Below are 16,478 nucleotides of genomic sequence, written 5' to 3'. Positions count from 1 at the left end.
TAATTACAGCATCATAATCTTAATTGTATATAATTCTTTTATTTAAAAAATTAAATTATATTTATTGGAGTGGCATTGGTTAATATGATCATACAGGTTTCAGGTGTGGGTTTCTGTGTTACAAGATCTGTTTATGGCACCATGTGCCCATCGCCCAAAGTCCAGTCTTCTCTTGTCACCTTATATGAGGCCCTCTTTATCCTCCCCCTTCCCTCTGGCAACCACCAGATTGCTGTTTGTGTCCATGAGTGGCAGTTTTATGTCCCACATATGAGTGGAATCATAGGGTTCTTAGCTTTTCCTGACTGATGTATTTCACTTAGTATAATGTTCTCAGGGTCTATCCATGTTGTTGCAAATGGCAGGATTTTATCCTTTCTTATGGCTGAGTAGTATTCCATTTTGTATATGGACCACATCTTCTTTATCCAGTCCTCTATATTGGGACACTTTGGTTATTTCCATATTTGGGACACTGTGAATAATGCTGTAGTAAATATAGGGGTGCATATATCTTTACAAATACATGTTTTCGAGTTTTTCAGGTATATACTTAGGAGATGGAATGCTGGGTCGTATGATAGCTCTAAATTTTTGTATTACATCTAACTAGAGGCCTGGTGCACGAAATTCGTGCATGGGGTGGGAGGGTGTCCCTCAGCCCAGCTGGGATTGTGTAAATGGGCAGTCGGACATCCCTCTCACAATCCAGGACTGCTGGCTCCCAACTGCTCACCTGCCTCCCCACCTGATTGCCCCTAACCGCTTCTGCCTGCCAGCCTGATCACCCCCTAACTACTCCCATGCCAGCCTGATTAATGTCTAACTACTCCCTGCCAGCCTGTTTGCCCTCAACTTCTCTCCTCTGTTGGCCTGGTCACCCCTAACTGCCCTCCCCTGCAGGGTTGATCACCCCCAACTGCCCTCTTTTGCAGGCCTGGTGCCTCCCAACTGCCGTCCCTTGCTTGCCTGATCACCCACAACTGCCCTCCTATGCAGGCCTGGTATTTCCCAACTGCCCTCCCCTGCTGGCCATCTTGTGGTGGCCATCTTGTGTCCACATAGGGGCAGGATCTTTGACCACCTGGGGGCAGCCATCTTGTGTGTTGAAGTGATGGTCAAGCTACATATTACTCTTTTATTAGATAGGATAGAGGCCTGGTTCATGGGTGGGGGACAACTGGTTTGCCCTGAAGGGTGTCCTGGATCAGGGTGGGGGTTCCCTGGGGCATGGGGCAGCCTAGGTAAGGGGCTTGTAGTGGTTTGCAGACCGGCCACACCCCCTGGCGACCAAAGAGGAGGCTCTGGTATCTGGGGTTTATTTATCTTCTACAATTGAAACTTTGTAGCCTGGAGCGGTGCCAAGACTCCTGCTCGCTCCATGGCTATAGCCATTTCTGTTGCCATTTATTTATCTTCTATAATTGAAACTTTGTAGCCTTAAGCAGAGGCCTGGTCTGCTAGGGTGTGCGGAAAGCTTGGCTTCCTCCATTGCTGGGAGCAACCCTAGCCTCCTATTCTTTCCAGCTCCATGGCTGCCACCATTTTTGTTGGAATTTATTTATCTTCTATTTTTGAAACTTTGTAGCATCAAGTAGAGGCCTGGGCCAGCAAGGGCAGGCAAAAAGCTTGGGTTTCTACATTACCGGGGAAACCCAAACCTCCCTCCTATTCTCTGTGGCCAAAGCCATCTTGGTTGGCTTTATTTGCATATTTGCTCCTGATTGGCTGATGGGTGTGGCTGGTGGGCATGGCTGGTCAGTGTAGGTGAGGTATGGTCAATTTGCATATTACTCTTTTATTAGATAGGTTTGCTAGATAGGATGTGTGTTGGTGAAGGAGCAGTGATGAAAGAAAATGAACTGCTAACGGGAACAAAATAGAATGCAAGGCCAGAGTGGGAGGTATATTACTGTGTATAATAATAAAATTATCATATCTAATCTTGAATTAGAATATATGTTCCAAGACGATAGATACTGTGGTTGCTGGCAAGATTAACGGCTTTTTTTTTTTTTTTTTTTTAGAACAAAAGGTCCACATTCAGCTTTGTTCCCTCTTTATTTTTTTCATGTTACATCACATATGGTTTCACCTCCCCTTTATAGCCATCATAAGTAGCAGCAAAATATTCCATTGTATGCCACATAATTTACATAATCATTCCCTTACTATCAGTTGCTTGCTTTTGCTGTTATACACAATGCTACTATGAATATGTTCCTGCTTACCGTCTTTCCAATACTTGGGATTATTTTGTTAGGATAAATTCCTAGATATGGTCTTACTGGATCAATAGACATGAACATACATTTTGGCTCCTGATACAAATGTCCGGTATACTTTATTTAATCCAACACATAATTAGCATCAGTTACTTCAGTTGGCATATGAACTACCCTGGGTTGTCATAGCCAGGAAGTCCTGCTGTCCTCATCAAGGTACTTAGTAGATATTTTATTCATCTGAAGATTTATAGTGGAAGTCTGAACCCTCATAAATAAGACATAGATAGAACTAGAGAAAGGCGACTGTATTTTGAGTCAAAGAAAATTGACAGCAAGGGTAATGCATTCTTTTATCACATAATACAGAGAAAAGAGTAGGAAGATAATTGCTGGCATGAATTCCTAAACGTGTGTAAACATGCCAATTAGGTAGAAAAGAAGGAAAGATGGTGGCGGATCCTGAAAATAGACATGTCATCTTCTTCCCTCCTTTCCTTGCCTTTTTTGGGCGGTGGAGGGAGAAAGGGCTTTGGCCTTTTAACTCATTCATTGTAGAATTCACAAGCATTTTACAACTGTACATTTTAACTTTTATTTTTCGTAGGAGAAACTGTCAAAGTGGTGTCAGTTTAAGTTTATAGCCTGGAAGGTTTACATAGACTGTTAATTGCCACTATATTTATATTTACACTGAGTAGTCAGATTATTATGATCTCCTAATACATAATAATCTGGCCACTCAGTGTATATCCTATATAATAAAAGGCAAATATGCAAATTGTCCCCTTGACCAGGAGTTCAACCAGCAGGCAGGTCGGCCAACTGCCCATGTCCCCTCCCCCTGGCCAGGCTGGCCAGACCCCACCCAGACACAAATTCATGCATTGGTCCTCTAAAATCTCTAAAATACACCCTCCCCCCTTCTCTCTCTCTCTCTCTCTCTCTCTCTCTCTCTCTCTCTCTCTCTCTCTCTCTCTCTCTCTCTCTCTTTCTCTCTCTCTCTGAGTGGTCAGATTATTATGCGTTCAGAGATCATCATAATCTGGCCACTCAGTGTATGTGCCCCTTTAAAGCTGCACATTTTTGTCAAATGTCAGTAAAAGCTTAGTCTATTCAGCTAGGATCTGCCAGTACCTGTGCCTAACATCTCCCCATCTGAAAGCACATGGCTGAGGCCTTCCCCACAGGAACTGGCCATTCGTATTGCATGCTCTTGACTCAGAGGTTCCAGACCTTGTAGGTAGATAGACTATTAAGAGTACCTCCTGGGTCCTGTGATATGCACCTGTTTCCTGCCTTCATTGGCATATTGGTTTGGGGAATGGATATCCTGGATGCCCTTCCAGGTCCTACATTACTGATGACTTCCTGTAAATTTTAGCCAACTCCTAATAAATTCTAATAAATTACTGCCTATATTTGCAATGTGTTGATTAGGTTATTTGTGTGACTTCCCTAAGCTGGTCTGTAACTCTGACATAATGACTCTAATTTCAACCTTCCTAGTATAGTGTTAGTTCTTTAATTTTACACAGGTCCAGTTATTGAAAAATAACCATGGCCCTGGGGTTGGAAAAGGGAAAACAGTTTATATGCAAAGAACAGGGTTGCTATTGAACATTTTTACATCACCAAATAGACAACAAAAGTTGAAAAAAGTATAAAGGGAAATTAATAAAATCTCTCTTGATGGGAGATTGTAATAGTTCTACCTTGCTATATAAAGGACACCAAAAATCAGTAAGGATAAAGTAGATAGAGAAACAGCAGAGTTAACAAGCCTGATCTTATGGCTGGCCATACATACAACATTGTACTCACAGTGGAGAATACATTTTCCCCTTCAAGTACTCATGGAAAGATGTGCACGTGCATGCGAATGTGCATGCCCGCGTGCGCGCACACACATTTTGGATATATATATATATATATATATATATATATATATATAGATATATATATAGATATAGATATAGATATAGATATAGACATAGATATAGACATAGATATAGATATGGATATAGATATATAGATATAGATATAGATATGATTTCACCACATAATACCAAAGACATAGGATATGTCATGGGAATCTACTTGAGTTTCATCTAGATTGCCTGGCTATATTCAAGGCTTCAGATTCTAAACACTAAATTGAGAAATTTATTTTTACTCTTATGTAGCTCTACTTTTTGCAGATCATCTTAATTCTGTGAAATGGCAAAATAATCTTTGCTAACTCCTTTCTAGAAGTCTAATGTGGAAATTAAGCTGCTTTCCCATTCTAATGGAATCTCTTTTTTTCCTCTGGCACCTGATGCTAGTTGAAAAACATCAAACTGTATCTGGATGCTAGTTTTTTCAGTCATTGAAATGGCCTCAGGTTTACTGTACACATATTGTGGTATAACTGCATTGGAAGGGAAGTCATTGCAATTATTTGTTAAAGTTTTATTATACTCAGTTTTCTGTGTTTCTCTAGCTTTCTGAATAAGGTTTATAAAATAAATTTAGGTAGTTCCATAAAAATGTTAAATTATTTTTTTTAAAACCATATAAACAACACAATTGATACTTTTTTAAGATGTCTTATTTTAACCGAAAGCTTTCTTTGTTAAATCTTACTTTTTCTTTCTCTTATGTATATTTTTCTCAATGGCATTTTCTTCTTGCTGCACCGAACTTCATGCCTGTGATCTCTGAGAGTTATTGATAAGACATTTTTTTTTAATATTAGCTATGTGCCAGTTAAGTTTGTAAATATTCTAGAATGAATTGGTGTATGGTGAAGATGAAATGCTATTAATTAAAAGATAAGCCAAGAAAACATATTTTTTTATGATGATGATTTGAAAAGACAGCTGTTGGCACACTTATCCCGTTCTCAGGAAACTGTACTGGGAAATTAACAGAAAAACACTCATTTTTGTGTTGCTTATTTCTTTCTCTTTGACCAGAGCTTTAAAAAATCAGGTAAAGTAATAGGCTTGAGATAATTAGCTTCACTTTCTAAAATATAAATAAAATATCTAGTCAAGACTTCTCAAGAAGAGATGGGGCAGAATCCTCACTATCAAAAACACTCTTCTGGGAGACAGCCTCTAACCTGAACAAGCCCTTAGCATTTACCCCTTCACACCCCTCCTTCCTCCCCCCCCTCTTCCCCCCCACATACATAAATAATGGTGTTGGATTAACCAAATACTAGATTTTTATAGCTGCATCTGCTCTGCTGTACCTTCACCTAAATTCTAGTTTTGTATTGTTGTGTACTAATTTTCGGGACGGCTGAATAATTATTACAAGCTGTGAAGCTTATTGTTATTTTCCTTCTTGATTGAGCCATCTGTCAGACACAAAGGCTAAGATAAAAATCTCATTGAGCCGCCAAAGATTTGTCATGCTTAATGTGTCTTGTAAGGAGGCACATTTATCTGGGGGGGGGGAGGGGGGGTGAATAATGGTGCGTTTCAGAGGAAATTGTTTTCCTTCTCTGCAGATGGGGAACTCAAGGCGATTTCACCACCACCCATCCCAGGCCTGTGGTCAAAGTGAAGCTCTTCACGGAGAGCACTGGCGTCCTGGCCCTCGAAGACAAGGAGCTGGGAAGGGTGAGTTGCCATCAGCTCTGCGTGTCCGAGGTCACACAATTTTAACTTCTTTTCATTCAGAGTCGTCCTCCAGGAGCCCAGCTTGCAGCTCTGATTTATTAAACTTAATTGTTAATAACATAGTGTTGTGATAGGCTTTGGGTGTGTAAGGGGTACATATAAGATCATAGTCACTGACTGGGCTCATTCTTCTCACACATGCCCTCTACAGGCCGACCTATTCTTCTTGGTAAAAGGCCATGCTCATTCAAACATTTCTGTCCCTGGGTTAAAGACATCATCTTCGTATTTTAAGTAATCTGCTTTTTATATTTATTACAGTTAGACTAATTACATAGCTCTCTTAAATGCATTTCTCTCTTTTATCTCACTCTCACCAGTTTGCTGAGTGGTTAGAGCATCGGCCTGCAGACTGAAGGGTCACAGATTAAATTGCATCAAGGGCACATATCTCAGTTGCAAGCTTGATCCCCCGACCTGGTTGGAGCTTGTATGGGAGGCAACTAATTGATGTATCTGTCTCTCCCCCTCCCTTCTACTCTCTCAAAAAAATCAATGGAAAAATATCCTTGGGTGAGGATTAACAACAACAACAAAGAATGAAAATAATAAATATATGTGTAAAAAAAAACAAAACAAAACAAGAAGCAAATGTACCATGTCGTATGCTATTAATTAGGGGGGAAATTGTCAGAGGTATACCAGAACTTTCAATATCATTTTTACAACTTTTCTGAAAAAAATTATTTCAGAATGCAGAGCTTGGTTTTAAAAAGATTTATAAGAAATAAGGATTTAAAATTAAATGTTATTAAAATATTTTTTCAAAAACACTTTACCATATATATTCTAAGAAATAAGTATTTTCTGACACTTCAATTCCTTTATCACACCTAGGAAATTTAATATTTATTCAATAGTATGTGCTAGTCAACATTCAGAGTTCTCTAATTATCCCAGCTTTCTAGAAAAGCTGGATTCCTTCTCATTCAGATTACAGTCAGTTAGGGTCACGCCATGTATTGCATTGGACGTTATGACTATTTAGTCTTCTTTATAATGCCAGCCTCTATCTCTTTTTTTTTCCCATGATGATAAAATTTTTGAAGTGTTTGAACTAATTTTGTAGAGTGTTTTTTATTCAGGACTTGTTTTATTAATAATTTTGCATCATTAGATTCAGGTTAACATTTTTGGGAAAAGCACTACCATTGTGATGTTTTGTGCTTTTTGTTTTTGTTTTAATTGTATCATAGCTGGAGTCAGATAGTGGCAGATTATTTTGATATTGATGGTAATTAAGCATGGTTTCATTAGTCTTTGTTTTCTGGCACTTAACAGACTCAATCTATACCCTCCCTGTCCTCAGCCTATAATCAGCACTGGTTCCTTTTACTAATGATGGGATTTAGAAACCAACAATCTGAATCATCAGTTCTGTATATCAATGAGTTTACTGGTTCCCCACAACATAGATATACGTACTCATTTTCTGTCTTAAAATTCATACAAAATCCTTTCAGAAAAACCACAACAGTACCAGAGCCAATAACAAGCTTACAAAGTAAAGGTCAGCATTTCTTTGCAGAATTTTTTTGTCCTTAGAATATATTCCAGCAAAGGTATATGTCTGATTGCTGTGTCAAAAGTCACTCAATGCAATAAATAAAACTTCTTATTAATATTCTACCAAGTGAAAATTAATAAAGAAATTGCAAGTTTAGTCATGGGGATTTTAGTCAGCAAATATATCAGATAATTGTTTTCACCTGAGCAACTAACAGACTTATTTAATCAGTTTTTCCCTACTGAGGAAGTTTCACTCAACTCAGCTTTTCTTTTTTTTTTCTTTTTAAAAAATATATTTTATTGATTTTTTTATAGAGAAGAAGGGAGAGAGATAGAGAGATAGAAATGTTGATGAGAGAGAAACATTGACCAGCTGCCTCTTGCACACCCCCTACCAGGGATGTGCCCACAACCAATTTACATGCCTTTGACAGAATCAAACTTGGGAACTTTCCAGTCCACAGACCTAAGCTCTACCACTGAGACAAACCGGCTTTGGCCACTCCACTCAGCTTTTAACTGTCATCTGGAAGTATTGCTTCTCTGGATCTCGACCCCTTGTCTGTAAATTGAGCAAGGGGAAATAAAAACTCTGTTGTCATTGCTAGTTCCAGTTCTCTATCATTGTGTTGGTTTACCAATTATCATTACTGCTTACCATTGAAACTGAATCCCATTTAATCCTCTTTAAGGCTGGTAGTAACATTCCATCCTATATAATAAAAGCCTAATGTGCTAAGTGTCTGGTTGTCTGGTCATCCATGCAACCAATCAAAGTGTAATATGCTAATTATATGCTAAGGCTGCTCAACCACTCACTATGATGTGTACTGACCACCAGGGTGCAGACACTCCAACAGGTAGGTTAGCTTTCTGCTGGGGTCTGACTGATTGGGACTAGGCTAGATGGTCTGGACACATCTTGGAGTCCTCCCTCCCTGGCTGGCCAACCTCCCACATCCCTCCCTGGTCCCAATCATGCACCAATGGGGTCCCTAGGCCTGGCCTGCGCCCCTTGCAATCCGGAACCCCTTGGGTTTTGGCCCAATCTTACTCAACATAGGAGCTGCCCCCTTTTCATCAGTGTGCTCTCAGAGGGGGAGCACCACTCAGCCAGAAGCCAGTCTCATGGCTGGCGAGTGCAATGGCAGTGGTGGGAGCCTCTCTCACCTCTGCAGCAGTTGAACATCCCCTGAAGGCTCCCAGACTGTGAGAGGGCACAGGCTGGGCTAAGGGACTCCTGCCCCCCCCCCCCCAACAAGTGTACACATTTTGTGCACTAGGCCTCTAGTGTTTAGATAAGGAAAATGAGAATTGGAGAGGTTAAGATTACTCTATAAGTGCAAGAGTCAGGATTGGAACTCAGCTTACTTGACTCCAAAGTCTGCATTCTAAAACAATTACAGAACACGACACCTGATAAAATGTGGAAATATGACAGTGTTTTGAAAATCATATTGTGGGTGTGGGCCAATTTAATTTGACTTAAAGCAGGAACCAGATACTATTTAAGCTAAAGTCATTTTATACTTAGCCACTTAATATATTTTACATCATTTCATACAATGATTTGAATCTTACTAGGGTTCTCCATGGCTGCCAGCATCTTTTTATTCCTGTGAGTGCTTCTCAGCTCTGTGGGCAGATAAGGACTGCATTGGGAATATTGGAAAAGAAGCAAGTTCTGGGCCCACACTTGTATTTTAGTTGGATTGGGGTGAACTCAGGAAGGAGTATTTTAGCACTTCTCAGGAGATACTAATGCACATGTAGGGTTGAGAATTGCTGCACATTGATACTAATCTGTAGCTAGGGTTTAGAACTGGTAATTAATAAGGATAAGAATAAACCTATCAGGAGAAACCAAGATGGCGGCATAGGGTAGACACCGGAATGCAGCCTACCACAACAAATTTGAATTTAGAACTGGAAAAAAGGGGAAACATCACCCTGAAGCACCGGACAGCTGGCTGAGAGGAGGTTCTGCCATCTGGGAAGGAGAGAGAAGGCACACTGAACCTCAGGAACTGTGAAGGTGCGGAGAACTGCGCGCACGAAAAGGTGGCTGCCAAACTTCGCTGCTGGCTTGCTTGCGGAGCGCAGAGAGGGCGGGCAGGGCCGTGTTCGCTACTGGCTTACTCCCTGCAGACGGAGTGGGCAGACAGCTAACGCGTGGCTGGCTTTCTTGTTCGGGAGGAAAACAGAAGCACCCTATTGCTCTGATAGACAGCCCCAGACAGGGAGAGGCCAGACTGTCAGGCAATGGGCAGAGATTTCTGTAGGTATGTGAAGCCAGCGGCCATTACTGTAGGACTCAGAAACCAGGCCCTGGAAGAGTGGGGCTGACCAAAGTTTGTCTGCACCAACCAAGACTCCGCCCCATCCAAGCGCAGTGCAGAAGCCCTTCCAGTGGCTAGCTTTCTCCTTTGCCATGAATAAGACTCTCCTAGGGAGGTACAGACAGGAATCCAAAGCTTGTCTGCCCTATACCAAAGAGGTGCGTGCACCTGCAACCAATCTTCAACAAAGCTTGTCTGTGCTACCCTGAGACTGAGCCCCTTCCAAGCAGAATACAGAAACCCTCCTAGCTGAGACACTTCTGATCCTCATAGCCAATTGGCTTGGAGATCAGCACTTCCCAATGATACCAACAACAAGCAAGGCTTAACAAGAAGACTGCACACACAGCCCACAAAGGGCTACACCAAGACTGTCCACCTCAGGTAACTGGGAGGCTGACTCACTGAACCATATAAGACACCTTAGCACACAAAGTTACCCTACCAATTCAGGGAAGCTGTGAAAATGCCTAGACAAGGAAACAGATCACAAAGAAAAGAAATAGAGGACAAGAAGCAACTGGATATAGAGTTCAAAACCACACTTATAAGGTTTTTCAAGAATTTCCTAGAAAAGGCCGATAAAATAAACGAGACCTATGAGGATATCAAAAGGTATCAACTAGAAATAAAGAATACATTGTCTGAAATAAAAAATACATACAGAGTCCTAAAAACAGAATGGAAGATCAAAGGAACCAAGTCAAAGATTTGGAACATAAAGAGCCAGAGGACACTCCTCCACAGAAGCAAGAAGAGAAGAGAATCCAGAAAGTTGAAGATAGTGTAAGAAACTTCTGGAACAATTTCAAACGAACCAACATCAGAATTATGATACTCCCAGAAGAAGAGAGAGAGCAAAATACTGAGAACATACTGGAAGAAATAGTGACAGAAAACTTCCCCCACCTGGGGAAAGAATTAGACTTACAAGTCCAGGAAGCATACAGAACCCCAAACAAAAGGAATCCAAAGAGGACCACACCAAGACACATCATAATTAAAATTCCAAGAGCAAAAGACAAAGAGAGAATATTAAAAGCAGCAAGAGAAAAGCAGGTAGTTACCTATAAAGGAGCACCCATACGTTTGTCAGCTGATTTCTCAACAGAAACCATGCAGGCCAGATGGGAATGGCAATAAATATTCAAGGTGATGAATAGTAAGAACCTATAGCCAAAAATACTCTACCCAGCAAAGCTATCACTCAGAATCGAAGGCAGATAAAGAGCTTCACAAATAAAAAAAAAAAAAGCTAAAGGAGTTCATCACCACCAAACCAGAATTATATGAATTGCTGAAAGGTGGTTCTTTAGGAAGAGGAAGAAGATAAAGATAAAAATTATGATCAACAAATACGTTACTATCAACAAGTGAAACTAAAAGCCAAGGGAATTAAAAAACCTGATGAACAATATTAACTGGTGAATATAATAGAATCAGAGGTATGGAAGGGGAGTGAACTGATGATTCTCGGGGAAAAGGGGAGTGGGGGGTGTGGGAAGAGCCAGAACAAAATCTGTGCACCTATGGATGAGGACAGTGGGGGATGGGGAAAGGGCAGAGGGTGGGGTGGGAACCTGGTGGAGGGGAGCAATTGGGGGGGGGGGAGGGAAAGTGGAACATTTGTAATAATCTGAACAATAAAGATTTTTTTTTAATTTTTAAATTAAAAAAAGAATAAACCTATCATAGCATATAGTTTTGTGAAATGGTAGCTCAAAATTAGGCCTCGGCTATGGAAGGTTGTGTTTTTTGGCAAGGGCTTGACATGCAGATTTTGTCTGTTGATGGCAGATGCCAATACTTATTTATGGAAATGGAGGTGCATATGGAGATTTTTCACCTGAATTAGTCGCCAACCCTTCACCAAGTACTAAGGGAATACCTAGAGGCAGAACAGGAAATGTTTTATATTATGAGGTTGTCTTATCAGGTAAGCAGTTGACCAGTCAAGCATCCAAAATTCTAAAGTTTATCATAATCAAGATAATTTTGTCCCGGAAACCTTGAAAAGCAAGTTTAACCATACTAACATAGCCATACAAAATTTAAATAAGGATCCCACAGGGCATCTATTTGTGGGCAAGGCAATTTCCATTTAGAATCTCAGAATGAGTTGTACACCCCAACTTGCCAAAAGGTGTTCTTGAATACAAAATGAATTTTTGAAATTTCTTTCCAAATAACTTTTTACTTTTAAAAGTGTTGCTGTGAAGACATTCTTTCTGCCAGTTATTAGAAAAAATAAGCTGTTGTCTCATACACTCTGAGTTCATGGCCTTGGTACCACCTCAGCATACCCAGAAGGAGACTATTCTTCTGCCTTCCTGAGGATGGAGAAGCTTGCAGATCAGAGATTTTTTTTTTTTTTTTAACAGTACAGAGGAGCCAGAACATACACTTTTTTCTCATTTGATTAAATAATATTTCAAGATAGCAAAAAGCTAAAAGTTTGTTCACCTCTAAGTACAGTAGTAATATTCATGAAGCTAAGGCTTTCATTTTAGGTATTTTGCTTGTCTTTTTCTTTTTGAAAACCTATACTTCTATTCAGCATATCTTAACCTGGAGATATTCTTGCCTAATAATTGACAGGGACATTCATTATGCTTCTTTTACAAATTACATACTATCTGGAGGCAGCAGGTAGTGGTTAATTTCAGATACATTTTTAATGTTAAGATAAATTAGCCTTGCTGAATTTATTGTTCCATTAAAATGAACTGTTATCTTTCCAGCAGCTTGTTACATCTTAATTTAGTAAGTAATAGTTAGCCCATATCTTTGCCTTTTTCATCAAGCTGTTTCTTCTGTTTGCTTTATTAATCATGAGATGAGAGTCATCTGAGGAGTTATCAGAATAAGCATGATTTTGTTTCTGAAACTTGACCAGAGAGAAGTAATATAGTGGAGTGTTCAAATATTTGTCTTCTTGGGAGGTTTGAGAAACTTATCTTAGAACGTCTAATTCACTGGCCAATCTGATTTTCTTTTTTTCCCCCCTCTTGTGTTTCTGAACTATGTCTTTTTAGTTTTTCTTATTTATATGGTTCTAGTGAAGTTGAATTCTCTATAAAATAATTCTCATTTTTTTAAAAAACATTTTAGGAGTATGTGAATTACTTTACCCAAATTCAGCATATTTAACTGAATACCCCATACATATAATTGTGTAGGAGCCATTGAGTTGAAAACATGTATCTGATTGCCTGTTTATATAGGCAGTCATTATAGAATTTCTAATTTCAACATATAAGATAATAGGTAAGATCTATTATTAAAGAATTAACCATCCTAATTTTTCACAGATAATGAAACGGTTAAATTCATAAAAATTTTAGGTAACTTAATTTAAGAGCTCAGGTAACTTAACTCAAACAGACAAAGCTTATATTTGAGGATTTAATAAAAGTTTTCAGCATTTTATGAATGTTATTTATCTACACACAAATCAAAAAAGCATTAGAATAGCAAAATCATAGGTGTTTTTCTTCAATTTTAAAGCAAAATATCTAATTTCATTGAAATAGCCAACACTAGATGACTGCCAGTTTAGTCAGTAAATTAATATCATTTGCTGCAAAACAGAATGGAAATTCATTTGCATTTCATTTAAGTCTCATTTAGCTTGCCACACACAGTAGACTTTTATTTTTGTAGTTCTAGCAAGTCGTATAACGTTTCTGAAAGGGAAAATCACAAAAAAGGTCTCCTTCCTCTGATCCTTTTATGTAGCCATTTCTGACAAGAGTTTGTTGCCATATCTCAGAAGCCATGTGGGTGACAAGAAACAAAGCCACCCATGTGAAGGGTCAGAGATAATTCATACATGATGTATGTATTTTTTGAAGTATTTTTTCTAGTGGCAATTAATTATGTCTGGCTCGTTAGTAAGATGCTGTGAAGTGTTAGAGGAGGCTACTTATCATTCTATAATAAGTCTGACTTTGAAGGAAAGGAGACCTTGACAACCTCCATCAGTTCCTCAGAGAGAGTTGGCCACCATCCTCAAGGCAGAGGTGGAGGATGCATTTTCCTAACTTTCTCACCACTAAAGGAGGGTGAGCAAGTTATGAATAGGCATCCTCCCTGGTGGGTCTGTGTGGGTGATTATCGTAGAAGTTGATATTTCAATTTCCTCAGCACAGTCGATAGAACAAATGTTAGACATACATTCTGTACTAATTAATCCTTTGTTTCTAATAGGTGTGTTGCAATGTTTCTTTATGATTTTAATGTTTCCTTCTTCATCAGCTGGTACTGTACTGACCATTTTGAACATATTTTTGCATGCTTACTTTCAGCTGTACATCTTTATTGAAAAATCTGTTCACACATTTCCCCCGAGTTTTACTTATTCTTAAGTTTGGAAAGACCATAATATATTGTTTACATATCCTTTATTAGATGTACAGTTTTTAAATAGTTTTTTCTCCTAGTCCTCAGCTTGTTTTTTTCATTTTGTTAACAGTGTGTTTCAAAGAGCAGAACTTTTCTTTAAACTTTAAAGTCCAATTTGTGAGTTTTTGGGTGTTTGTTTTTTCCATGGCTTGTGCTTTTGGTGCCATATCTAAGACATCTTTGCCTGACTCAAAGTCAGAATTGTCCTTTGTTTTCTTGAAGCTTTATAGTTTTAGATTTTTGCATTTACATATTTGACCCATTTTTGGTGAAACTTCTTGCATTTATGACATGTTGGAATTAGCTTCCAGCAATCAGGTGCATAAATATTTAGGACCAGTATTTCCTCTTCATTAATTGACTGCTTTTTCATTGTGAAATGACCTTCCTGCTCCCTGATAATATACTTGACTTTAAAAATCTACTTTATCTTAGCCACCCCACAGTTTTCTTTTAACTAGTGTCAAGCCTATATCTCTTTCCATCCTATAATTGATTTGTTTCTTTATATTTAAAATATCTTGATTTTAAATTTATTTTTTTAATTTTGTTTCATCATCATTTATCCCCTCTATGCCCACTTCCACCTCCACCATCCCCCTCTCCCCTCCATCACCACACTGTTGTCCATGTCTATGAGTTCTCTCACTTCTTCTTTTTTGCTCAATCCCTCCACCCAGTACCCTCCCCCAAAAAGCAGTCTGCCTGCATTCTATATAGGAATATCTCTATTTTGCTCCATAGTTCAGGGTTTTTGTTGTTGTTTTTTTCATTAAATTCCACATATGAACGAAATCATATGGTATTTGTCTTTCTCTAATTGGCTTATTTCACTTATCATAATTTCTCCTGGTCCATCCATGCTGTCACAAAGGGTACATTTTTCTTTCTTTTACAGCAGGGTAGTATTCCTTTGTGTAAATGTACCACAGCTTTTTTTTTAATCCACTCATCTACTGATGGGCACATGGGCTGGCCTCCAAGTATTGGCTATTGTAAATAAAGCTCCAATGAATATAAGGGTACATATATTCTTTCAAACTACTGTTTCGGGTTTCCTTCGATAAATTCCCAGAAATGGAATTGCTGGATCATAAGACAGTTTCATTTTTAAATTTTTGGGGTAACTCCATACTGCTTTCCACTGTGGCAGTCCACAGTCTGCATTCCCACCAACAGTGCATGAGAGTTCCCTTTTCTCCACATCCTCACCAGCACTTATCGTTTGTTGATTTATTGATGACAGCTATTCTAGCAGGAGTGAGGTGATATCTCATTGTGGTTTTAATTTGCTTTTCTCTGATGATTAGTGATGTTGAGCATCTTCCCATATGTCTAATGGCCATCTTTAGAGAAGTGTCTATTCAGGTCTTTTGCCCATTTTTTAATTGGATTGCTTGTTTTTTATTGTTGTTGTTTGGAGCTTTATAAGTTCTTTATAAATTTTGGATATTCATCTTTTATCAGATGTGTTATTGGGAATATATTCTCCCGTTCAGTGGGTTGCCTTTTCATTTTGACAGTGGTTTCTTTGCTATGCAAAAGCTCGTTAGTTTGATTTTTCTCATTTGATTATTTTTCCTTGCCTGAGGAGGTATATCAGAGAAAATATTGCTACAAGAGATGTCTGAGATTTTACTGTCTATGTTTTACATGAGGATTTTAATGGTTTTCAGTCTTTTTTAAAAAATATATATATTTTATTGATTTTTTACAGAGAGGAAGAGAGAGGGACAGAGAGTTAGAAACATCAATGAGAGAGAGTCATCAATCAGCTGCTTCTTGCACACCTCCTACCGGGGATGTGCCCGCATCCAAGGTACATGCCCTTGACTGGAATCGAACCCGGGACCTTTCAGTCCGCAGGCTGACGCTCTATCTATTGAGCCAAACTGGTTTTGGCGGTTTTCAGTCTTAATATTAAAGTTTTAATCCATTTTGAGTTTATTTTTTGGGTGCTGTGGAAGAAGGTGGTCTAGTTTCATTTTTTTTTTTTTGCATGTACTGTTCAACTTTCCCAGTACCTTTTATTGAATAGACTATGTTTTAGTCTATTGTATATGTTTGCCTCCTTTGTCAAATATTAATCAACTATATAAGGCATGGATTTATTCTTGGGCTCTCTATTCTGTTTCATTGATCTATATGTCTGTTTTTTATGCCATTTCCATACTATTTTCATTACTATGGCCTTGTAGTTTAGTTTGATATCAGATAAAGTGATTCCTCCAAATTTGTTCTTCTTTCTCAAGATTGCTATTGCTACTGTATTCTGGGTCTTTTGTGGGTCTATTCAAATTTTTGAAACATTTGTTCTAGTTCTGTGA

The 16,478-nt window shown here is 38.8% G+C and overlaps 1 protein-coding gene across 22 annotated transcripts in view; it reads left to right on the top strand.

The window, feature by feature from the left end:
• CADPS2 (calcium dependent secretion activator 2) overlaps positions 1-16,478 on the top strand; it is a 423,223-nt gene that overhangs the window by 187,751 nt on the left and 218,994 nt on the right. For all 22 annotated transcript variants that reach the window (XM_045576387.1, XM_036425542.2, XM_036425472.2 and 19 more), the window contains exon 7: positions 5,728-5,839. In XM_045576387.1, the coding sequence (XP_045432343.1) occupies positions 5,728-5,839 (112 nt within the window). The remainder of the gene's footprint in view (positions 1-5,727; positions 5,840-16,478) is intronic.

This window comes from Pipistrellus kuhlii, unplaced genomic scaffold (assembly GCF_014108245.1).
Source record: "Pipistrellus kuhlii isolate mPipKuh1 unplaced genomic scaffold, mPipKuh1.p scaffold_m20_p_10, whole genome shotgun sequence".
NCBI classification, from domain to species: Eukaryota; Metazoa; Chordata; class Mammalia; order Chiroptera; family Vespertilionidae; genus Pipistrellus; species Pipistrellus kuhlii.
The sequence above is the reverse complement of the archived record's forward strand: the minus strand, read 5'-3'. Positions and strand labels throughout refer to the sequence as shown.